This window comes from Dendrobates tinctorius, unplaced genomic scaffold (assembly GCF_039654945.1).
Source record: "Dendrobates tinctorius isolate UK_male_01 unplaced genomic scaffold, ASM3965494v1 ptg000082l, whole genome shotgun sequence".
In the NCBI taxonomy this organism is placed as follows: domain Eukaryota; kingdom Metazoa; phylum Chordata; class Amphibia; order Anura; family Dendrobatidae; genus Dendrobates; species Dendrobates tinctorius.
In genome coordinates this window covers 24,849,142-24,875,066 of record NW_027361750.1, presented here as the reverse complement: position 1 = coordinate 24,875,066, position 25,925 = coordinate 24,849,142, and the positions used below count along the sequence as shown (strand labels likewise).

Below are 25,925 nucleotides of genomic sequence, written 5' to 3'. Positions count from 1 at the left end.
ACCTCATGAATCAGCTGCTGAGGAAAGCTTCAGTGAGCGGGGCAAGGAGTGGCTCTGCTGATGCCTGCAGGAAAATGAAGCCCAGCATTCCAGTCCTAGTGCGTCACATGGGGAAGTTGTCACTGCGAAATCAGAGAGAAGAACAGGAGAGGCAGTGAGAGAAGATGACAACGCGACGACTGAGGGTTGGAGGTTAATGAAGAGGACTTGGAAGCAGCGCCGTTGCTACTCACCTCCAAAGTCCTGGAAAAGAAGTGGAGGCAACCGAATATCTGATTCACCGCTTGAGGTATGAGGTCATGAAGCAGAAGGTCCAGGAGGAGCTGAGCATCGAACCCACCAGAGGGTGAGATGTCAAGATCACAGCGTGCTGAGGGTTTTTCTTTAGCAGTGCAGTTGGGGGTAGAAGTCCCATGGACGGTGGGGCTAGTGGTAAGCCATCTGTGCCTCTGCTGAGTAGCATATTTATGTTGTTCAAAATCCTTGCTGACATAGCTAAATCTGCACATGGTAACCCTGCCATAAAGTCAATTAAGGAAAACATAGGTGGTGTGGGCAGCAGAGCTGCAGCTATATGGGTTAATCCTGCCATTAATTGTGGTAGGGATGTTGCAGAATTTAATCAACTTGATGTTGGCAATTTGAATGTGCCAGTCAGAAGTGTTGACTGGCACATTCAAATGTGTGGTGGATGTGTGTTTAAAAGAAGCACTGACCTGCGACATTTTACCGCTGGGCTTTCATTTGTTACCAGCAGTCAAAGAAAGAATTTGGCAAAATGAGTATGTTAATTTGTTTTCACACCTGCCAGTTTACAAGGATTTACATAAAACTGAAGTAAAAAAGTGAAGTAGGAGGAGATGAGACAAAGTGTTGTTCAGTCATTAAATAATTAGTTGCAGGCGTTCTGCATTTTTCATCTGTATTGGGATAGTAGTGTCTTAAAAAATGTTCAGGTCTTTTCCAATATGTGGACAGCAAATAGGAATTTTGCCGGGAGCGCCTGGTTATTATATCATGACATGTTTAGGCAAAAGTTGGTGGTGCAATGAAATTGGGTCAAAATATGTCAGTCTTTGGGTTAACTTGATGCTACTGCAAAAGTCTGGCAGATTGGCCCCAGGCAACTAATACATCTACTTTTCACAGGGGAATATGCTTTGCCTTTAATGAGGCTCAATGTAGGTGGCTGTCAAACTGCCACTAAAAGCATGAGTGCTCATTTGCCGAGGAGCACATCCCATGGACCATTGCTTCAAAAAGGCCAAACAGTTTTCACAGCAGCAGCTTAGCTCAAAGGAGGCATTGGTCAAAGGTGCCGAAACCGACGATGTTGGAAAAAATGCTTCTGTGTTTACAGTTTTACCCAAACTGCATGAAAGTGGAATTACTATTCAATGGATTTTTTGTACCAGAATTTGATGATGTTGGTTGCTCATGGGTTGATAATCTAAAATTTGTCAATTTCAATAAAGAGGTGGTTCTTTCAAAAAATTGCAAGGAGGTGGAGGAGTTTCTTCATCATCTTTTAAGAATTTTTGGTTATTTCCTTTGGGTTTTGTTCGGAAGAAGGAACAAAACAATTATAGATTAATACATCATTTGTCTTATCTATTGAAGATGGTATTGAATGATAGTGGATAAGTCAAAGGCGTAAGTGTGTTATTCATTATTTGATACAGCACTCGTTTTGTTGAGAAAGTTTGTTCACGAGGCCTTGTTAGCAAAAGCAGATAATAAATCGGCTTTTAGGTTGTTGTTACTAGTGTCGCCCATGGGATTTAATTGGTTAGGATTTCAGTTTAAGAAAGGTTTTTATTTTGATAAGTTGTTACCTATGGGCTTCACATTGTGTTTTATTTTGAGTCGTTTTTGCGTTACTGGAGTGAATTGTTGCTAAGTATACAATTTACAGGGTAGTATATTGCATTGCCTTGATGATTTTTTTTTCTTGGTAAGAAAGGTTCTAGCAATTGCTCTAGGTTATTAGATACGTTTTCCAGGGTAATGAATGAATTTGGTGTCCCTTTTCCTATGAAAAAAACAGTTCAGCCATGCAATCAGTTAGATTTTTTAGGTATTACAATCGATAAGGTTTTAATGGAGTTTAATTTACCAGAAGAAACATTGATTAGGATACTTGGTTTACTTGAAAAAAATTATTTCAGTGAGGAAAGTTTTATTAAATAAGTACAGTTGTTACTGGGGATGTTAGTTGTTGTGACTCGAGTAATTCCCATGGCCAGAATTTGTGCGAGGGGACCCTACTTTTCTACAAAAGGTAAACACACAAAATGTTGCATTGCCGTGTGGTCGCCACCAGGGCCGCCATCAGGGCATGACAGTCGGGCCTGCAGCGTACACATCAGCAGAGCCGCCACAGCAGCCGACATCCAAAGCTACAGAAGAGCTGAAGGACCTGTGGTGACGTCATCATTACCACAGTCCTTCACCATTGATCAGCCCGCCCCCTAATCACATGACGATGACGTCACCACAGGTCCTTTCAGCTCAGCCTCACACAGCTGCAGCTCCAACTTCAACGCAGGAGCGAGGCCAGGTAAGAAAAAAAGTTTTTATCTTATTTTATTATTGAAAAGGGCAATATGTTTCCCTGGCAGAATGGAGACTCGGGGGCAGGACTGGAGACACACAGGGGCAAATATGGAGACATGGGGGCAGAATGCAAGACATGGGGGCAGAATGCAGACATGATGCGGCAGAATGCAGATATGATGGGGCAGAATGCAAGACATGATGGGGCAGAATGCAAGACATGATGGGGCAGAATGCAAAACATGGGGGCAGAATGCAAGACATGATGGGGCAGAATGCAAGACATGATGGGGGCAGAATGCAAGACATGGGGCAGAATGCAAGACATGATGGGGCAGAATGCAAGACATGATGGGGGCAGAATGCAAGACATAATGGGGGCAGAATGCAAGACATGATGGGGCAGAATGCAAAACATGGGGGCAGAATGCAAGACATGATGGGGCAGAATGCAAGACATGATGGGGCAGAATGCAAGACATGGGGCAGAATGCAGACATGATGGGGCAGAATGCAAAACATGTGGCAGAATGCAAGACATGATGGGGCAGAATGCAAGACATGATGGGGGCAGAATGCAAGACATTATGGGGGCAGAATGCAAGACATGATTGGGGCAGAATGCAAGACATGATTGGGGCAGAATGCAAGACATGATGGGGCAGAATGCAAGACATGCTGGGGGCAGAATGCAAGACATGATGGGGGCAGAATGCAAGACATGATGGGGCAGAATGCAAGACATGATGGGGCAGAATGCAAGACATGATGGGGGCAGAATGCAAGACATGATAGGGGCAGAATGCTGGACATGATGGGGGGAGAATGCTGGATATGATGAGGCAGATTGCAAGACATGATGGGGGCAGATTGCAAGACATGATGGGGGCAGATTGCAAGACATGATGGGGCAGAATGCTGGACATGATGGGGGCAGAATGCTGGACATGATGGGGCAGATTGCTGGACATGATGGGGGCAGAATGCTAGACATGATGGGGGCAGAATGCTGGACGTGATGGGGCAGATTGCTGGACATGATGGGGGCAGAATGCTGGACATGATGGGGGCAGAATGCTGGACGTGATGGGGCAGAATACTAGACATGATGGGGGCAGATTGCAAGACATGATGGGGCAGAATGCAAGACATCGGGCAGAATGCAGATATGGGCAGAATGCAAGACATGGGGCAGAATGCAAGACATGGGGCTAGAATGCAAGACATGATGGGGCAGATTGCTGGACATGATGGGGGCAGAATGCTGGACATGATGGGGGCAGAATGCAAGACATGATGGGGCAGAATGCAAGACATGATGGGGCAGAATGCAAGACATGATGGGGCAGAATGCAAGACATGGGGGCAGAATGCAGACATGATGGGGCAGAATGCAAGACATGGGGCAGAATGCAAGAAATGGGGGCAGAATGCAGATATGATGGGGCAGAATGCAGACATGGGGCAGAATGTGCCAGTAAGTCAGGATGGGGCAGAATGCGAGACATGGGGGCAGAATGTGACAGTGAGACACAAGAGGGGGCAGAATGTGACAGTGAGACAGGAGGGGGCAGAATGCGAGACATGGGGGCAGAATGTGACAGTGAGACACAGGAGGGGGTAGAATGTGACAGTGAGACACAGGAGGGGGCAGAATGTGACAGTGAGACACAGGAGGGGGCAGAATGGACATGGGGTAGAATGTGACAGTAAGACACAGGAGGGGGCAGAACGTGACAGTGAGACACAGGAGGGGGCAGAATGTGACAGTAAGACAGGAGGGGGCAGAATGCAACAGTGAGACACAGGATGGGGCAGAATGTGACAGTAATGACACAGGAGGGGGCAGAATGTGAGACATTGGGGCAGAATGTGACAGTAAGACACGTGGGGGCAGAATGTGACAGTGAGACACAGGAGGGGGCAGAATGTGACAGTAAGGCACAGGAGGGGGCAGAATGTGACTGAGGCACGGGGGCAGAATGTGACAGTAAGATACAGGAAGGGGCAGAATGTGAAAGTAGGACACAGGAGAGGGCAGAATGTGACAGTGAGACACAGGAGGGGGCAGAATGTGACAGTGAGACACAGGAGGGGCAGAATGTGACAGTGAGACACAGGAGGGGGCAGAATATGACAGTGAGACACAGGAGGGGGCAGAATGTGACAGTGATACACAGGAGGGGCAGAATGTGAGGCACGGGGGCAGAATGTGACAGTAAGACACAGGAGGGGGCAGAATGTGACAGTGAGACACAGGAGGGGGCAGAATGTGACAGTGAGACACAGGAGGGGGCAGAATGTGACAGTGAGACACAGGAGGGGGCAGAATGTGACAGTAAGACACAGGAGGGGGCAGAATGTGACAGTGAGACACAGGAGGGGGCAGAATGTGACAGTAAGACAGGAGGGGGCAGAATGCGACAGAGAGACACAGGAGGGGGCAGAATGTGAGAGTAATGACACAGGAGGGGGCAGAATGTGAGACATTGGGGCAGAATGTGACAGTAACACACAGGAGGGGGCAGAATGTGACAGTGAGACACAGGAGGGGGCAGAATGTGACAGTGAGACACAGGAGGGGGCAGAATGTGACAGTAAGACACAGGAGGGGCAGAATGTGACAGTGAGACACAGGAGGGGGCAGAATGTGGCAGTAAGGCAGGAGGGGGCAGAATGCGACAGTGAGACACATGAGGGGGCAGAATGTGACAGTAATGACACAGGAGGGGGCAGAATGTGAGACATTGGGGCAGAATGTGACAGTAAGACACGTGGGGGCAGAATGTGACAGTGAGACACAGGAGGGGGCAGAATGTGACAGTAAGACACAGGAGGGGGCAGAATGTGACTGAGGCACGGGGGCAGAATGTGACAGTAAGATACAGGAAGGGGCAGAATGTGAAAGTAGGACACAGGAGAGGGCAGAATGTGACAGTGAGACACAGGAGGGGGCAGAATGTGACAGTGAGACACAGGAGGGGCAGAATGTGACAGTGAGACACAGGAGGGGGCAGAATATGACAGTGAGACACAGGAGGGGGCAGAATGTGACAGTGATACACAGGAGGGGCAGAATGTGACAGTGATACACAGGAGGGGCAGAATGTGACAGTAAGACACAGGAGGGGGCAGAATGTGACAGTGAGACACAGGAGGGGGCAGAATGTGACAGTGAGACACAGGAGGGGGCAGAATGTGACAGTAAGACACAGGAGGGGCAGAATGTGACAGTGAGACGCAGGAGGGGGCAGAATGTGAGGCACGGGGGCAGAATGTGACAGTAAGACACTTGAAGGGGCAGAATGTGACAGTGAGACCCAGGAGGGGGCAGAATATGGCAGTGAGACACAGGAGAGGGCAGAATGTGACAGTGAGACACAGGAGGGGGCAGAATGTGACAGTGAGACACAGGAGGGGGCAGAATGTGACAGTGAGACACAGGAGGGGGCAGAATATGACAGTGAGATGTAGGAGGGAGCAGAATGTGACAGTGAGACGCAGGAGGGGCAGAATGTGAAAGTGAGACACAGGATGGGGCAGAATGGGAGACACAGGGGGCAGAATGGGAGACACATGGTGCAGGATCATGGTGCAGGATGGATACGATGTAGACGGTGCAGGATCGGGAGATCATATGGGGGCAGAATGGATAGTCATGAGGGCAGGATGAGAGAAAATATGGCTGAAGTCAGGAATGAGACACACAGGGGTCAGGATGGGGGATATTATTACCATAGGGGATAATTAAGGGATATTATTACTGCAGTGATGTATTTATTTTATTTTTTTGAGGATACTGTTTTAAATGGGGGGGCGGTTCTGTTACTGTGCAGAGCGACACTATGTCGCCTTTTTTTCTTCATCTGGTGTAGTGTAGAAGTTGGGAAAAAAATAAGGAATGTGTTCTGCAAGTGGAGCTCTAGATAACTCTGTTATTTCCTGCAGAGACGAGCCCTGGCTGGAAGACGTGATGGCGGTGTGTGCTGGATGAAAGATGAAAAACAAAGATGAAGGACTTCACCTAGAGACATCACTGGTGAGTCAGTGTGTTACCTGTACACTGACACTATACACTATATACAGAGTGCCTTTGTACAATGTCACCACTGATCACTGTGTTATCTGTACACTGACACTATATACAGAGCTCCTGTGTATAATGCCACCAGTGGTCACTGTATTACCTGTACAGTATATACAGAGTGCCTTTGTACAATGTCACCAGTAATCACTGTATTACCAGTACACTGGCACTATATACAGAGGTCCTGTGCATAATGTCACCGGTGATCACTGTATTACCTGAACACAGACACAACATGCTAAGTACAGCTCTCCTGTGTATAATGGCACTTATGGTGATAGTATTATGTTTTTTTATTAATGATCAGTATTGTAGTATTCAGTCACCATGTCGTGGTAATATGTGGTCTGGGCATGGTGCCGTGGTATTTGTTCCTTGTATGTGCTATTATTCTGTCACTGGTGGTAATATGTGGTCTGGTCATGGTGTGGCAGTATTTGTTCCTTGTATGTGGTATTATTGGTCACCATGTGGTGGTAATATGTTGTCTGGGCATAGTGCCGTGGTATTTGTTCCTTGTATGTGCTATTATTCTGTCACTAGTGGTAATATGTGGTTGGGACATGGTGTGGTGGTATTTGTCCCTTGTATGTGCTATTATTTTGTCTCTGTGGTGGTAATATGTGGTCTGGCCATGGTGTGGCTGTATTTGTTCCATGTATGTGGTATTATAGGTCACTATGTGGTGGTAATATGTGATCTGGACATGGTAATGGTGCGGTGGTATTAGTCCCTTTGGATGTGATATTATTGGCCATTTTAAAAATTGAAAAATAAATAAAAAATATACCTAAATTGTATTGGATATTTTACCAAATGTTTAATAGGTTACAGTAGAGTAGGGCCCGGCCAAAAGAGTCTACCTTGTCATGGTGGCAGATTTAAAAAATCTTTTGGACAAAACAAGAGATGCTGGCTAGATGTGTGATCTGGTAATGGGAACTGTTAATGTGTGATTGATGAGAAGTGCAGTTTTTCCAAGAGAGAGGTGGGACTGTGGACAGTTCGAGGGGTGGAGCCTGGGCGGAGTCTCAAGGGGCCCCGAAATTCTTAGTGGCAGCCCTGGTCGCCACACACGTCAAATTGCCTCATGCGAACGCATCTGCATACAACGCATGTCCCTGCGTACCCAGTGTTAAAGATAGGTACGCAGGGAAATGCAGGACGCATACAGAAGTAGGCAGAGCATAGGCGGAGCTTCAGGGAGGAAGAAAGGAGGAAGTAGGCAGCCATCCGCAGCCCTCCTGAACGTAAATGTGAAACCTGTCTAAGAAGACTATTAAATGCAGTAAAAAGTTTTTAAAAATATGAAAATAATATAAAAACTTCAAATCACCCTCCTCTTGCTCCTTTAAAAATAAAACAATTTAAAAAAAATAAAATAATAAAATATTTGGTATCGCTGCAAAAGTACAATCAAAATATAAAATAAATTAATTTGATCGGTATATGGCGTAACAAGAAAATAAATCAAAACTCCAAAATTATATTTTTTTGCTGCCACAACATTGCAGTAAAATGCAATAATAGGTGATCACAACATCGTATTTACCCCAAAATGGTATCAGTAAAATGTCAGCTCATGACGCAAGAAAATAAGCTTTTACACAACCCCAGATTATGAAAAATGAAAATGTTATGGGTCTTGGAATGTGACATCAAAGGCAAAATGTTAGGCCTCTTTCACACTTCCGTTTTTGACCATCAAGTCAAAATCCGCCAGGTTTTGAAAAAAACGGATCCACCGTTTTTTTGGCAGATCCGTTTTTTTCCCCATTGAGTTGCATTACTGGCGGATCTTGACGGATGGCCATCCGTTTGATCAGTTTTTTTGCGGATCCGCCAAATTTTTTGCGTCCGCCGGCATGCCTGGACGGACCTTGCAACGTTTCTTTTGTTGATGGATCCGCATTTTCCAGTGCGCATGCCCGGAGAAAGGAAGTCAGGGAGAAAATTAACCCTGAAACACACTCACACACTCTCTCTCTCTCTCTCTCCTCTTCCCGGCCAGCGGTTCCGTTAAAATTCTTCATTCTGCGGATCCCGTGCCATCCGTTCACATCAGTTAGGAACGGATCCGCTTTTCCGCCTTTTTGGCGGATTTTAACTGACACAAAAAACTGAAGTGTGAAAGAGGCCTTATGGGTCTTGGAATATGACATATTTTTGTTTTTAGAAATTTTTGAATTTTATTTCACCACTTAAATAAAAAAAACTGTACATGTTTGGTATCGGCTGTGAAGGATCAGCTCTATGGTAGATGTGGGTTCACACACAGGATTCAGTTTGATGATTCAAAACAAAAAGACGGTTCATTAAATGTTCATAAACCATCTGGTTTAACAATATAGAACAACCCCTTCCAGGTACAAAAAGGTATAACAGAACAAAAATGGAAAATAATCAGTCCATATAAAGCTCGGGCTCAGCCATTTAAATTTCTGTATTTTACTCTCAGACTCCAGCAGAGTCTGAGCAGCACATGCAAGGCCTCCTCACCTCGCACACACGCAGAACAAGTGAGACAGCACCAGCTGCCTTAAATGAGACATTCCAAGTTGTGAACTGGAGGTTAGTGAGCAGCTGATCCCATCCAGGTCTTTCAGCTGCTCGAAAATCCCGGACCCATAATCTGGGCCCACTAAAACACCTTTCAGCACTATGTGTGCTGGAGTATGCTTCTCCTGGTTCTAGTGTGGGGAAGGTGACTTGACGGACAGACTTGACTGAAGGAAGAAGGGACGGTTTGTGCACTATAGATGGATATTGGCAATGACAGAAGGGAAACAGCTGGGGAAGGTGGAAAAGGAGTGCAGTACCTAGATTTGACCAAAAGATGGCAGGGGGGAGCGTAGAACAGGACTTGACAGCAGCTTAGGGCTACGAAACCGCTTAGTCATGGGGGGCGGGGAGATAGGAACCCAGGAGGGAAATTCATGAGGAAGGGGATAAATAGGACAGGACAGGGTTCCAGGCTAGGCTAGTCCTGGGAGGAGCTCAGGAGGAGAAGACTCAGTACAGAAGACTGACAACGGTGGAGAGCTCGACCAGGGGACTGACAGGAAGAGACAGTCAGGGGGTGGCCCTGACACAAAGAACCGCAGGACAGACGAGGCCCCGGGGGTACCAATTGGATGACTACCTCGGACTGGTGAAGTGCTGGCGGTAGATAGGCCTAGGGCTGCCCAGCGAAAGATCCGCGAGGAACGTCACTGCGACTGAAGGAAAGGTGAAGGTACCCGGGCCTGAATACGGAGAGCTGTAAAGGAACTTCGGTGTATGGCTACGGTCGTCAGGAGGACGGCCAATAAACTCGGACCTGTTGCAACTGAAATCTGCCTCCGTCCCGTCTCTGTGGCATCTGGTCGCGGTAAGCAGTGGACCACCCCCTAATCTGGGCCCCCCCTACTACACTACAGCACCGAGGCTTGGCACCCAGGGAAACACATACCTCCCGGCTATGACTTGTCCAGCTGCCACCTTACATACCCCCCTTCTGCCCAAAGTGGGGGGCTTGGCACCTTCCGCCATGAAAGAGTGGACCCTTGACAGATCATCAGCATTGCCAAGCAGTTTCCTGAATCTATGTTCTAAATGGAAGCTAAAATCCTGAAGTGCTAAGAACCACTTGGTAACTCAAGCATTGTTTCCCTTCTTCTCCCTTATCCATATCACCAGGGCACAGTCTGACACTAGCCTGAATTTCATGCCTAAGAAGTAGTACCTTAGAGTGTCCAAAGCCAACTTGATGGCTAAACATTCCTTCTCCACTGTGGAGTAATTCTTCTCGCAGGATGACAGTTTGTAACTTGAATAAATAATGAGGTGTTGCCCCTATCATCTCTTGTGATAAGACAGCCTGACATCTGACGCATCCATCTGGACCACAGTTACTGGAAGGCTGGAGACCACTTAGCCATAATCAACTTTGTCCCATCAAGAAGTTAGGCGAAGTTAGGAATGAAACATCGGTGGTAGCCCACAATGCCCAGAAATGACCTCATTTGCTTCTTTGAGAGAGATTGTGACCAACTCTGGATCGCGTCAACTTTATTTGGGGCTTTATTTCGCCCCTGCCTATGACATAGCCCAAGTATTTAACTTCCTTCATGCCCATGGCACATTTCTTTGGGTTAATGGAAAATCCCACCTTCTGTAGAGCAATCAAGTATCACCTGGACTTTGCTCAGATGGCTTCCTCAATCTTGGCTGAAGATCATGATGTCATCAAGGTAGACCGCTGCATGGTTCTTGTGGGGAGCTAGGGTTCGGTCCATGACTCTCTGGAAGGTAGCCAGAGCTCCATGCAACCCAACCTGTGACCTGAATGAGACCTCGCAACTCAGAAAAAAAGTTGTTTATTCTGCTGCAACAGATCCCGACATTGCTATTTCAGTGAGCAGGGCCAGGTGTCTGCCACCTTAACATCTTCCACGCTGATTACAGACTTGGCCACCAGACAAGTAGCTTCCACGGGTTCTGTGTCTTGCTACATCTTAATCAGGTTGACATGGAAAACCTGGTAGGGCTTCCTTTTCTCTGGTTGGTGAACCTTATAGTTGACTTCACCAATTTTCTCTACCACCTCATAGGAGCTCTGCCACTTGGCCAGGAGCTTGCTCTCCACTGTGGGCACCAGCACAAGTACTCAAACCCGTGGGTTAAACTGTCTCACAGTGGCTGACTTATATTACACCCTGGACTGTGCTTCCTGTGCCTGGAGGAGGTGCTCCTTCACAATGGGCATCATGTTGGCAATCCTCTCTTGTATTTAGGCAATATGCTCAACCACGCTTATATAGGGTGTGGTGTCTGTTTTCCAAGACTCTTTCGGGCCGCCACCCTCTCAAGCACAGCCAGGAATGCCTCGATGTCATTCCCTGGAGTAATCTTTTGCAATGCCCCTTGTAGTATCGGAATTCCTGCATGCTGCTACTCTCCAGCAGGAATGCCAACTCACTCACCACAGTGGCCCTCGTTCTGCACTTCCTCCTTCTTCCTCTCTGCTGCCTGAGGTCTGCGTATGATGTGTAGATCCCTGGGTACTGTGTTTAGGTCACATGCACGTTCTGTCCTACAGTGTCCCCAGGCAATGGCTGGGAGACAATTATTATTTAAAGCATCTCCACCTGCATGGAGGTGACTGTGCAACGTTGGTATTCTGTTTCCCTGACACGCTTGCTAGTTCTCAGGTCCCTGTCCATTATTACCTGCTAGTTACGCTAGAGTCTGCATGTACCTAGCCCAACCTGCTGGTTCTTGCCTTAAAAAAACTGAAGTCTGAACTGAGAAAATAAATTAATGTGTATGCACAATGTAAGTGCATATTAACACATGACCATTAACCAGAGTAAACAAAAAGCAAAAAAACACAAATAAAATGTAAAAAATAAACTGCAAATAATGCATAAAGATAATAACAATAAGGGTATTTAGTAAACATAATTTTGATCAAAATGATGTACAAGCCATCCCGCCACATCACGGCAACCCTTGTGGGACAGTCCTACTCTAGTATTTAAAACCTTTTCACATGCCAAGTGACGTGAATGTGAACAAGGATCGAGGGACTGACCCACTAGTAAAAGCTTAGGCCATACAGGATGGTTTTCCCAGCTCAGAAAGAGGGCGGTCACACCCTTACATGCACTGAATGCACAATGAAATGGATAAAAAAACTGAAGTCTGAACTGAGAAAATAAATTAATGTGTATGCACAATGTAAGTGCATATTAACACATATTTTCTCAGTTCAGACTTCAGTTTTTTCATCCATTTCATTGTGCATTCAGTGCATATAAGGGTGTCACCGCCCTCTTTCTGAGCTGGGAAAACCATCCAGTCTGGCCTATGCTTTTACTAGTGGGTCAGTCCCTCGATCCTTGTTCAGATTCACGTCACTTGGCAAGTGAAAAGGTTTTAAATACTAGAGTAGGACTGTCCCACAAGGGTTGCCGTGACGTGGCGGGATGGCTTGTACATCATTTTGATCAAAATTATGTTTACTAAAAACTCTTATTATTATTATTACCTTTATGCATTATTTGCAGCTTATTTTTTACTTTTTATTTGTGTTTTTTGCTTTTTGTTTTCACTGGTTCTTGCCTTGTTCCAGTCTGTCCTTGTTAGTACCTGACTTGTCAGTTTCTATTACAGTCGGAAAAACCTGCACCTGCCGTGCCAGCCTGTATATCAGCTGGACCCGACTACACCTGCTATGTCTGTCTGTATATCAGCCAAACCTGCCCCACCTGCCGTGCCAATCTGTATATTAGCTTGACCCTTCTGCATTTGTGGTTCCTGTGTTCCTGCCATGCCTGCCTGTATCAGCAGTTTTCTCTTACTGGGCTATTCCAGATACCTGTCCCTTGGGGGTTAACTGCTATGCGTCCGTGGTCTGTCCTGGAGGAGCACCCTAACTCCACCATCAAGGGCTCTGGTGAAGAGTCAGGTGCTCACCTATTCAAACCCCTCCAGGCTGTCTGCAGGCCATGGCACAGTGGTTCTGCCACTCTCTTTACACCCCTCTCACGGTTTCCTGCAACTGGGTCTCGTCGCTTTGGCCTAGAGGTGATGCAGCGTCTCTGACACAGACAGCCTCTGCCAGGAGTGTCATCTGTTCCTGATACTGTCATTGCTGCTGCTGTATTATTGGCTTCTGTAGCTGGAATTGTTGTATCAACAGCTAGTTGGTTTCCTGCTGAGCTTGCTGCTTCTGCAGATTTACCTGTCCCAGCTGTTTAATCAGCTCCTCCATGGTTGCAGGCTGCACTTGCACTGCTTCGGCTACCTTGACCCAGGATGTCCAGTTTCCAGAAAGTAATCACCTGTCCTCTGGGACTGAGGATCAGCTCTATGGTAGACGCTGGTTCACACACAGGATTCAGTTTGTCGATTCAAAACAAACAGGCGGTTTATTAAATGTTCGTATACCATCTGGTTTAACAAAATTAAACAGCCTCTTCTGGGTACTTAGAGTTATAACAGAACAAAAATAGAAAATAACCTGGTTCTCTGGGTCCTACATCACCGAGGCTTGGCAACTCGGGGACACAGACCACATGTCCATGGCCTGTCCAGCTGCCACCTTTGCTGCCACCTTACATTGCATACTTGTACTGACCTGGAGAATCATATTGTCAGGTCAGTTTTACTATATAGTGAACATGGTAAATAAACCCTCTCGTTAAAAAAAATTGTGAAATTGCACTTTTTTTTGCAATTTCAACTCACTTAGAATTTCTTTCCTGTTTTCCAGTGCACTTTGTGGTAGAATGAATGGTGTCATTCAAAAGTAAAACTTGTTCCACAAAAAGCAAGCCCTCATATGGCTATGTTTAAGAAAAATAAAAAAGTTATGGCTCTTAGAAGAACAGGAGAAAAAAAGAAATGGTAAAAATGGAAAATCGCACGGTCTTGAAGAGGTTAAGTATTTATCACAAGCTACAGGGAAAAAACAGAGTACACCAGGTTACCATACAAAAAAGTACATGCGGTATCTTGCCAAAAATTCGTGATCGACCCCATCAACGGTCGGCATTTGATCAAGACTGACCAGGACGGCTTACACACTCCATAGTCTTTCATCTGATAGATCGCTTGTTTCACTAGAGTCATGTTGAAAACTAAAAATATGTATTTCATAATCTGAGGTGCTAATTTTGGAATGTAACATGTAATGTTTGGAATGTAAGTGATATTTCTATCACTAAGATCATATTCCGTCTTTGTCTATTTGTAGAAGTGACTTATTCAGTTTACATCAGGACGGGAAATTTCCCTGCATCTAGCACAGATGCAGATGTTTTTATCACAATATTTGGAGAAAATGGAGATTCAAGCAAAAGACACTTGATAACAAAAGCATTACCTACAATATTTGACAAGGGAAAGGTATGTATGCTTGATGTCGATTTTAGCATCATGGTCCATGGATAAAAGCTAATGTCAAGCATCGCCATGTTGTGTGCGGTATCAGTGAGATGACAGTAGATCAGAGCACTCCAAACTCATTTTAGATAAAAACCCACATTTACGAATGATATACAGCCATATTTTGTAGTACAAGGATCCTGACATTTGGGCAGCATGTATCAGACACTGGCTGTATGATTGCAGCCATGTATATTTGAATTATAGAAAAACATACTTGTCAGAGACACCGTACTGAACTTGCTCACTGAGCCAGTGCACGTGTCCTGAGTAAAGCGAACAGTGCTCAAAGCTACCTGTGGAGTGGGCAGCAACCAAGTAGATGTGTACTTCACACCCGCAGGACCTGAAGCACGTGACTGCTAGAGGCGTGGCCTAAACTCCACAGAGCTAGGAGCTGCAAGACAATTCCTAGCAGAGTAACTGCGAGACAAAGTTACCAAGGGGCATAGACAGTGAGAATAGTCAGGACGTAGCCAATGAGTCACACACAGAGATAGCTGCAAGGTACCAGAGGGGCGAGCAGAGAGTAGTCAGGTCACAGGCAATGAGTCATACACAGATAGTTGCAAGGTACAAGAGGGGCAGGCAGAGAGTAGTCAAGTCACAGGCAATGAGTCATACACAGATAATAACGCAGTACAAAATCAACAGGCAAACTCACAATGGGAAACAGAATCGGGTCAGAACCATATAAACAAGCTATAGCAACAAACAGGCACACGGGGGTCAGTACACTCGGCCAAAGGCAAAAGTATAACTGGCAGGGATTGAAGCTATCCAGGGGTTTATGAAGCTCTCCCAGAACCAGAAAGAGGCCACAATCATTAACCCCAAGTGTGCAGGTCAAAACCTGCACAGAGCTCCAGACATTAACCCCCAGTGTGCAGCTCAAAAACCTGCACCGGGATCATGACAGTACCCCCCTCTCAACGGGGGGCCTCTGGACCCCCAGGCTTCCCCGGGTACTTGGCATGGAACACCTGAACCAGGCGATCTGCATGTACCGAGCGAGCAGGGACCCATGAGCGCTCTTCTGGTCCATATCCCTTCCAGTGGACCAGGTACTGCAAAGAGCGGCGCACCCGCCGAGAGTCCACAATATGTCCGACCTCATACTCCAATTGACCCTCCACCAGCACTGGAGGAACAACAGTCTCAGAGTTCTCTTTGACAGATCCTGCTGGTTTCAACAGAGACTTATGGAACACATTAGATATTTTTAAGGAGGCGGGGAGACGCAACCTATATGCCACAGGGTTGACTATCTCCATAATCTCGTACGGACCAATGAACTTTGGTCCCAACTTAACTGATGGTACCTTTAAGTTGATGTTACGCGTGGAGAGCCAAACCTTCTCTCCCACCTGAAACATGTCTCCCGAGGCTCTCTTTTTGTCCGCAAAATATTTGTATCTCCCCTGGGCTCGAGAGATATTACGCCGGACTTCAGCCCAGAGGTTTTTTAACCGTTGAATGGACCCCTCTGCTCCTGGACAACCGGAATCCACCCGAGAAAACTCCCCAAAATGCGGATTAAAGCCATAGTTAATCAGGAATGGGGACATGTTGGAGGACTGACTCACCCGGTTGTTAAAAGCGAATTCAGCCAACGGTAACGCATCACACCAAACCTCCTGTCTGGCGGAGGTCAGACACCTGAGAATTTGTTCCAGGGATTGATTGGTGCGTTCTGTCTGACCATTACTCTCCGGGTGATATGCCGACGAGAAGGAGAGTGAGATGCCCAATTTCATACAGAACGCCCTCCAAAATTTGGCCACAAACTGCACACCTCTGTCAGACACAACATTCAGGGGTACCCCATGCAATCGGACCACATGCTGCACAAACAATCTTGACAACGTTTCTGCTGAAGGTAATGCTGCCAAGGGAATGAAATGGGCCTGTTTAGAAAACCTATCCACCACCACCCAGATCACGGTATTGCCCCTGGAAGGTGGAAGGCCGGTAATAAAATCCATGGAAAGATGAGTCCATGGCCTATCAGGAACCGGTAAAGGTATGAGTTCCCCAGCCGGTCGGTTATGCGAGCTTTTGGAACGGGCACATATGTCACAAGCAGAAACAAATTCCTTGACATCGGACCTTAATGAAGGCCACCAAAAACCCCTGGCTACTGCCTCTCTAGTGGCCGTGATACCTGGATGAGCACTCAGCCTAGAATCATGAAACTCCTGCAGAAGTCTAGGCCGCAATGAACCTGGAACAAACAGTTTATCGCTTGGCCTGGTTGCCGGAGCTAGGGCCTGAGCCGTTAGAATTTCTTGTTCCAACTCAGTTGAGACCCCCGCCACTACCACCCCTGGGGGAAGAATGGAGGACGGCGGCTCAGGGGGAGACACTGGATCAAAACTTCTGGACAGGGCATCCGCTTTAACATTTTTGGACCCCGGTCGAAAAGTAATTGAGAACTGAAATCGTGAAAAAAAAAGTGACCAACGGGCCTGTCTAGGAATAAGCCTCTTAGCAGATTCAAGGTATGCCAAATTTTTGTGATCCGTGACAACCGTGATAGGGTGAGCCGCCCCTTCCAAAAAGTGCCTCCATTCCTCAAACGCCAGCTTGACTGCAAGAAGTTCTCTATTGCCTACATCATAGTTTTTCTCAGCTGAAGAGAACTTCTTGGAGAAGGCACAGGGCTTGAGATTGGTAAGGGTGGCCGGACCCTGGGACAGCACAGCCCCCACCCCCACTTCAGAAGCATCCACCTCCACAATGAATGGTTTGGACGGGTCAGGTTGCACCAACATCGGGGCAGACATAAAACATTTCTTAATCGCTGAGAAGGATTCCTTAGTGAGTACAGACCAATTTTTTACATCAGCTCCCTTCTGGGTAAGATCCGTGAGTGGTTTCACCACTTGTGAGAAACCTTTAATGAATCTCCGGTAATAGTTCGCAAATCCTAAGAAGCGCTGGAGCCCCTTGAGATCTCGAGGCTGAACCCAGTCAGAGATCGCCAGCACCTTCTTAGGATCCATACGAAACCCCTCACAGGACACAATCAACCCCAAAAAAGACAGCTCCTGTACAAAAAACGAACATTTTTCCAATTTGGCGAACAATTGGTTCTCCCTGAGTCTCTGGAGAACTGTCTTTAGATGTTGCAAGTGAGATTGACTGTCCGGGGAATACACCAAAATATCATCCAAATAAATAATAACAAAACGGCCTATCAGATCAGAAAACACAACATTGATGAAATTTTGGAAAATAGCGGGTGCATTAGTTAACCCAAATGGCATTACCAGGTTCTCAAAGAGTCCTTCTGATGTGAGGAATGCCGTTTTCCACTCGTCCCCTTCCCGAACCCTTATCAGATTGTAGGCCCCCCGCAGATCTAACTTGGAGAACCATTGGGCCCCAGCTAACTGATTACATAAGTCTGGGATGAGGGGAAGCAGGTAAGAGTTCCTAACCGTTATCTTGTTCAGTTCCCGAAAGTCGAGGCACGGCCGCAAACCACCATCTTTTTTCTTCACAAAGAAGAACCCTGCTGCCACAGGTGACACAGAAGGCCTGATATGCCCTTTGCGGAGACTCTCAGCTATGTACTCCTTCATGGCTTGGCGCTCAGGCCCAGACAAATTGAACAATCGAGCCTTAGGTAACTTGGCTCCGGGTACTAAATCAATGGCACAATCATAGGGTCTATGTGGTGGCAGTGCCTCAGCCTCACTTTTGGAAAAAACGTCTTCGAAATCTTTCAGGTACTCCGGAATACCTTCCAGATCGACAGACGACACAGACACGGATTTAACAGAGTTAACAAGATGTCCCCGGTTACCACATTTATTATTGCATCCCCATTGAGTGATTTCCCCTGTAACCCAATCAATGGTAGGATTATGGCGTTGAAGCCAAGGCATCCCCAGTACCAGTCCTGCAGGCAAGTTATCTAGCACCAGACTACTTAGTTTCTCCACATGAGTGGAACCCACTTTTAGAGAAAAAAGTTCAGACCTGCAACAGATACCATCTTGGGTAAGAGGAGATGAGTCAATTGCCACAAGTTTAACAGGATCATGAAGCCTGACTGTCCCTATCTTATTAAGAGTCATAACCTTGGTATCAATCAGGTTCACAGCCGAACCGCAGTCAATAAAAGCAGTAGTCTGAACAGGACCATAACCAAGTTCCAGTTCCACCTGCAGCACCATCTTTGCACATGAGGAAAATTGTACCTGAAGGTCTGGGTAGCCTCCTCGATTACTACACAGACCTAGTAGTTTCCCGCCATCTTGGAGGATGACGGACAGGAGGGGCAGTCCTTCTTCCAACGATCAGATTTCCCACAATAGAAGCACAACTGCTTTTCCCGGCGGCGTCTTCTTTCCTTTCCCTCACAGGTGACAGCGCTCACCTCCATAGCCATAGGAAGAGTCTGGGTCTCATCTCCACTGAAGAATAAGGGCGATTCCCGTTGCATAATGCCTCTAGCCCGCAGCCTGCGATCCATGCGAACCGCTTGGACCATGGCATCCTCCAGGGAGTGAGGCGGAGGATGGAGTGCCAAAGCATCCTTCAGACGTTCTCTCAGGGGCAGAAGAGGAAAGTGAGAATTCCCAGGCTTGTGGGGACCCCCTAAGCAGGGACATCACCACCCCCACCCTCTGTTTCTCATCCCCAGAGGAGCGGGGTCTCAAAGAAAAAAAAAGCTTACAGCCCTCCTTAAATGCCCTGAAATCATCCTTGTTACCAGAAAATATATCTGGCAATTTAACCGGGGATTCAGGTGGGACTAAAATGACATCTCTATTCCCCACCTGCTGGAAGCCTGCGGAAAGTAACCCCTGAACTGAGTCCTCAACCCGCCGTTGGGACTGGGCCAGAGCTTGGTGTTCCAAACTAAGCTTCTGCAGTGCCTGAGTCAAGCATTTCACCTGCTCAGATAAAGCACACATTGGGTCCATGCTGCAGAAGTGAGGAGAGAAAAAAAAAAAAATTGTAGGCCAGTTATAATGTCAGAGACACCGCACTGAACTTGCTCACTGAGCCAGTGCGCGTGTCCTGAGTAAAGCGAACAGTGCTCAAAGCTACCTGTGGAGCGGGCAGCAACCAAGTAGATGTGTACTTCACACCCGCAGGACCTGAAGCACGTGACTGCTAGAGGCGTGGCCTAAACTCCACAGAGCTAGGAGCTGCAAGACAATTCCTAGCAGAGTAACTGCGAGACAAAGTTACCAAGGGGCATAGACAGTGAGAATAGTCAGGACGTAGCCAATGAGTCACACACAGAGATAGCTGCAAGGTACCAGAGGGGCGAGCAGAGAGTTGTCAGGTCACAGGCAATGAGTCATACACAGATAGTTGCAAGGTACAAGAGGGGCGGGCAGAGAGTAGTCAAGTCACAGGCAATGAGTCATACACAGATAATAACGCAGTACAAAATCAACAGGCAAACTCACAACGGGAAACAGAATCGGGTCAGAACCATATAAACAAGCTATAGCAACAAACAGTCACACGGGGTTCAGTACACTCGGCCAAAGGCAAAAGTATAACTGGCAGGGATTGAAGCTATCCAGGGGTTTATGAAGCGCTCCCAGAACCAGAAAGAGGCCACAATCATTAACCCCAAGTGTGCAGGTCAAAACCTGCACAGAGCTCCAGACATTAACCCCCAGTGTGCAGCTCAAAATCCTGCACTGGGATCATGACAATACTTTAAAAGACACTGGGGACCGAGCTGCACAGGAGACTAGTCGGACAGGTGGGTCCTCAGCGGCTGCTCCCCGACTGCTGCCAATGACTGACAGGTTTGTGGCTATATACACACACAGAAAGAGACCAGTCACTTAAGGAGAGAGGGCGTGGAGAAACCGCCGGGGATCCATCTGTTCAACTAGACTTCTGTGCGCTATATAGTATATATAGGAGGGGGAGGGAGGACGAATCCAAGGTACAACCAATGGTCATAATAAAATTGCTTTATTAGTGGGGTCAGGCAAGGTACAAAACGACATGACCCCACTAATAAAGCAATTTTATTATGACCATTGGTTGTACCTTGGATTCGTCCTTCCTTCCCCCCCTTTGTCATGTTGTATAGTACATCTGGTCTGTTATAGTCCGTAGGTAATACATGTTGGTGGCATATTTTCTGGTATTTATACATATATATTAATTATTTGCCCCAAATGTTATATATACCAGATTTCACTACCCTTGCTATTCATAGTATATATAGGGTATAGATTAAATTAATGTATAAAGTGCTTGGTATTGATATAGGTTTAATGAGCAGGGCATGTATACATAGAAATGTAAAGGGGGGTAAATAGGTCCAAAACAGGATATATATTCAGTATAAGAAAAATGTATATATCTCTATGTATATCCCCCCGCTTAAATTAATAGTGGCTAGGTAGTGATAGGTAGATAGCTCAATAGAGCAATGTTATATTACCTAGCCAGTATAAACTCAATCTACATCATATAAGATAACATGAAGTTATAAGGCAATAATATCCATAGCAGGAGGATACATACCAAGGGGGTGTGCAGGTGATGATGTCTGGCACCGGAACCCCGATGCGCGTTTCGGACCAAACAGACCATCGTCACTCCACCTATAATAGGTGATGGTTACAACACATCTCGTATCCCTCTCTGCACAATGACCTCTGCACAGTTCATAAGCTGCAAAACTGTCCTATAGACTTAATGAGTCATATTCTGACTATTGTGGTCAGTGATCCATATAGCTGCTGTAAAGCTTATCTGTAAATGTTGTTGGCCGCAACTCAGGCAAGATAGATGCCTATAATCATGTGTAGAAAATAGGTAAAATAAAACAGATTGCAAAAAAAGACAATGTATCACAATCTGGTTTTAATTATTAGACAATAATACAGAGGATACATTCCATTTACATTACTTTATCAGCGTCTATGAATGTTACTCTTGGGCCAAGCTCCCAATTAGAGGCTCACTCATAACACAGACTGTACACTAATCAGTGTTTCCCTCTCGGCTGATTGACCCTTTAATCCTATGTCTGTTGCAATAAGGAGAAAGGCTGAAAGACATATGTGGCTCCTGAGCCAATAGCTAGGCACTGGCAGCCGAGCAGCTACAAAACAGCAACTTAACATACATTTCCACAAATCAAGTTAAAATGGAGCCGAATGTTTCCAGCTTTTTGTTCATATCAATTCATATCACAAATAAATGTTTATTTCTGATGACGAGTACCTGCACAAGGCTGTAAAATGATACTTACCAATGTAACAACTGTATTATCAGAAATATTCACTTTATACAAATGCCAAAATGTCAGTCACATTTGTCATCAGAGTGACACACCACAATACATATTTCCCAAAATCTTGCTTAAAATGAACCACATTTTAAATAATATGTAATATCTTGGTATCTGCAATGCTATAACAGCGCTACCCATAAAAAAATCATATGTGTACAAAGATAATAGGACAGAACAAAGGGTATAAAATGATGGCATCATCAGCAAATGATATCCTGCCACATGTATCCCATGATCCTGCCCCATCTGTCCCATGATCCTGTCCAATGTGTCTTCATCCTGCCTCATGTGTCCCCTGATTCTGTGGCTGACCCATCTGTCTCCATCCTGCTCCATTTATCTCCATCCTGCCCTTCATGACCCATGATCTTGCCTAATCTGCCTTAGTGCTTTCAGTAAAAAAAACAAAAAAACAAACAAAAATACTTTCTCCTTACTTGACTTTGGTCCAGTGACGTAGTCTCCTCTACACATATGAAGCACAAACTAGCCGGCACAAGACACTTGCGTTATACACTGGCGACATGCCGCCGATGTCAGCAGCCAGCTGGTGATTGGCTGGCGGCTTTTAACTTTTAGCAATAGTTTTTAACTGAACGTGCGTCCAAGGACATCTGTACAGTTACTGACCCGGCAGGATCCTCCTGCCCCTGGGCCTGATGAGCAGAGGGGGGCCTGGTCCAGTAATGCCCTGATGGCAGCCCTGATCCCAGGACTATCTTTATACTCCTCTGAAGCCCAACAATAGACTGGCTTTCATAGGAGAACATAGTGCTCACTATATACTCTAATATTGTGGTATGGCAGTATGTAGTACAAGCAAACAAACAATTGCAGCTTCAAGTCCTCTATGGGGACTAAGATATTAAGTGAAAATAAAAATAAAATGCAGTTAAAAGTATAAAACTATGGGTCATCCCCTTTTCCATATCCAATAATAAAGAAGCAAAATAAAATAAAAATAACCATATTTGGTATTTCCATGCTCATAAAATGTAGATCCACCAAAAGGTAAGAATAACCCATAATGTAAAGGTGATAAAAAATTGAAACATCAAAACTACCATTTTCAACTGCCACACCTTACCCCCGAAACATGCTTTACAAAATGATCAAAACATGGGAGCGAAAAAAGATAAAGTGTGGTACACAAAAAGGAAGCTCTCAAACAGCTCCATTATTGGAATTTTTTTTTTAAGGCATGAGCTTTAAAAATTGACGAATCAGAATATTTTTTAGCCGCTAATATTCTAGAAACTGTATAAGTTGGGTATTGATATAACCCTGTGGTCCTCAACAATCGTGTTGTGAAGAATCTTTTGCTTCACAAAGAACGCCATGAAATCAAAGCTCAACAAAGGCAGAATTTCATTTTTTTCACCATTTCACATATGGCAAAATGAGTAGTGGAATTAAAAACTATATCTCGTCCTGCAACAAAAAAGCAAGCTGTCATGGGGGAATGTCGACAATAAAATGAAAAAGATATGGCTCTTGGAAGAAGAGGAGGAAAAAAAGATTGTGAAAAAAAAATGTAAGAATTAGTTGCAACATTAAGGGGCTAAAAATATTACTTTAGAGATGTACTCTGGGGCCGTACCTCAAGGATTAGGCCATGAAGTGGACTCTGAGAAATTAGCTCATGCATTTGTGTCAATTTTTTCTCCTAAGTTTTAAGATACTTTTTCCACTTTAGCAATTGCATTGTATTTTTTTGGTTGATTGTTTTTTAAATATCAAACTTATTCCAAGTTTGCATCTCTTATTTCTTGTAGGTAAACGTCTTTAAAATAAAGGCTGTGGACCTGGGCATGCTGTCTGGCATACACATTGGACACAATGCTGTTGGTTATGGAGCTGGATGCTATCTAGATCAAATCACCATACAGGAGTCAGATAAGGCGGATATTAAATACCTGTTTCCATGCCAACGCTGGTTAGACACCGCAATAAATGACAAACACACTGACTGTACGTTAAAGCTCCTTGGAAAATTCAACAGAAATAATGAAAAACTACTTACATCCACTGAAGGTAAAGGTTAACCCTTAAATTAAGACAATCAGACCAGTAATCCAATCTTCTGAATGTTCTCGATGGCCACTTTACAATATAATCCATAGGCGCCACATGTTATGTAATGTAGAAAATAAATGGTAGTCACCTGTAAAAAAAAAATTATATCAGAAAGTCTTGTAGCAAAATAGTCCATGTATGTGCACAGTCACTATCAATGGGCTGCTTTAGTAAAAACGTCACAGTCCTCATAATGAAACCCTAAGGCCTTACTCAGACGTCCGTTTTTGACCGATTACTTTGATCAGAGTGTGGCCCGAGTCTCATCCATATTTCTTGTACATGGAGTAAAAAAAAGTTCTTCCATTTGAGTGCGGTCCAATTATTTTATTGACCCATAGATTTGCATTTCTGATTTTGATCCGACAAACTTTTAGGGTACTTGCACACGTTGAGTAAAATTACGGCACCATTTTTGCATCTCTCTTTTCAGAGCTGAAAAAAATGCACATTTCTGCCTGTGATTTTTTTTTCCTGCTTTTTTGACTGAAGTCAATGGTGAAAAACGCACAGATAATTGACATGCAGCAGGTTATTTTCTGCACCAAATCTGCAAGTGAAAAATTCTCAACGTGCGCTTGACACTTCAGGTTTCTCATTCACTTAGCTCGCATCAAGATTGCTTCAGGTTTATCTAGAAATTATGCAAAGATAAAAAACACCAAATCTGCAATGAGTAAACACGGTCTTAGAGTTTCTACTTAATGAGTTTTTTGAGGAGTTGTTTTTAGAGAAGGTTCACTCCAAAAAGCACCTCAAATATCATATAAAGAATCGTTGAAGGATTCTTGAATTACAGGTAATTTGTATAGTAAAACCACATTGCTGATCACATGTTCAGCCCCTTAAGTCATTTTTTTCCACCTCAGGTTATAAAAAACGCCTGGTGGAATAAAAAAAACTAATGTCCATGTCATTCTTTTTGAAGCGGCCTATGATGGAATCCAGTCCAAATTGGGCACTGTCTGTTCAAAAGGCTGCATGATAAAAAGAAACTCTTCCAAAACTCTTCAGAAGACATTAGGGAATGCTTTAATATATGATGAACACCTTCAAAACTCACCAAAAGAAGAGAATTTCTTTAAGTGGCTTCCAGTCGACGTTTTTGAACGCCTCTAAAAAAAAACTTCACTTCTCCTGCCTGATCTTGTGCAAACCTACTGTATATTAAAATGGTATTTAAAGCTCAAGCTCAGACTGATCAGGAGATTCGCTATAGTCATCTGTAATCATCTAATAGAAAATAGAAAACCATTTTTGAATAAACGGAAATAGGGAAAGAAAAAAGAATGAAGCAAGACATCTGATATATTTTTTTATGACAGTCTGATAGGATGCTATCTATTTGCCATCCACCTTGTTTTGCTTACCAGACAGTTTGTTGAAGGAATAGCAATATATAACATTTTGGATTTTTTTTTTAGCCAAAGTTAATTATTTCTTATCTATTCCTTGTTTTAGGAAAATACAGTGAAATAAAAACTGCAGTGACTTATAGCAGTGTTCACACTTTGCATTTTCATGCAGTATTTGTAAAAGCAGCATTTTTTAAACTAATACTGGAAAGGGAACTTTAAGAACTTTTTGAACTGCTTTTAAGAATGGCTACAATTTAAAATATTTGTATGACTAGTTAATAAAATAACTTTTTTTTACAAATATGTTTGCTGCTGGTATTGAAACACTTAAAAAGTCATTTGAAAGTGAGAAAAATTTTCTTTAATTTTCTTCATACACAGAAATGATATTGCGGAAATTCACGAGTAAGGCTGGGGTCACACTTGCGTGTGTAATGCAACTCGTGCGAGTCTCTGGCATCAATACCCGGCACTGCCGCCGGCACTCAGGACCGGAGCATTCAGCTGCGTAGAAATACATGCAGCCACACACTCCCTGTTGACAGTGCCGGGTATTGATGCAAGAGACTCGCACGAGTTTCTCACATTACACACGCAAGTGTGACCCCGGCCTAAGAATCATATA

At 44.9% G+C, this 25,925-nt stretch overlaps 1 protein-coding gene across 1 annotated transcript in view; it reads left to right on the top strand.

The window, feature by feature from the left end:
• Positions 1-25,925, top strand: part of RP1 (RP1 axonemal microtubule associated) — a 742,035-nt gene that overhangs the window by 577,612 nt on the left and 138,498 nt on the right. Inside the window, exons 43-44 of the mRNA XM_073583994.1 lie at positions 14,385-14,536; positions 23,642-23,900. Coding sequence (XP_073440095.1) covers positions 14,385-14,536; positions 23,642-23,900 — 411 coding nt within the window. The remainder of the gene's footprint in view (positions 1-14,384; positions 14,537-23,641; positions 23,901-25,925) is intronic.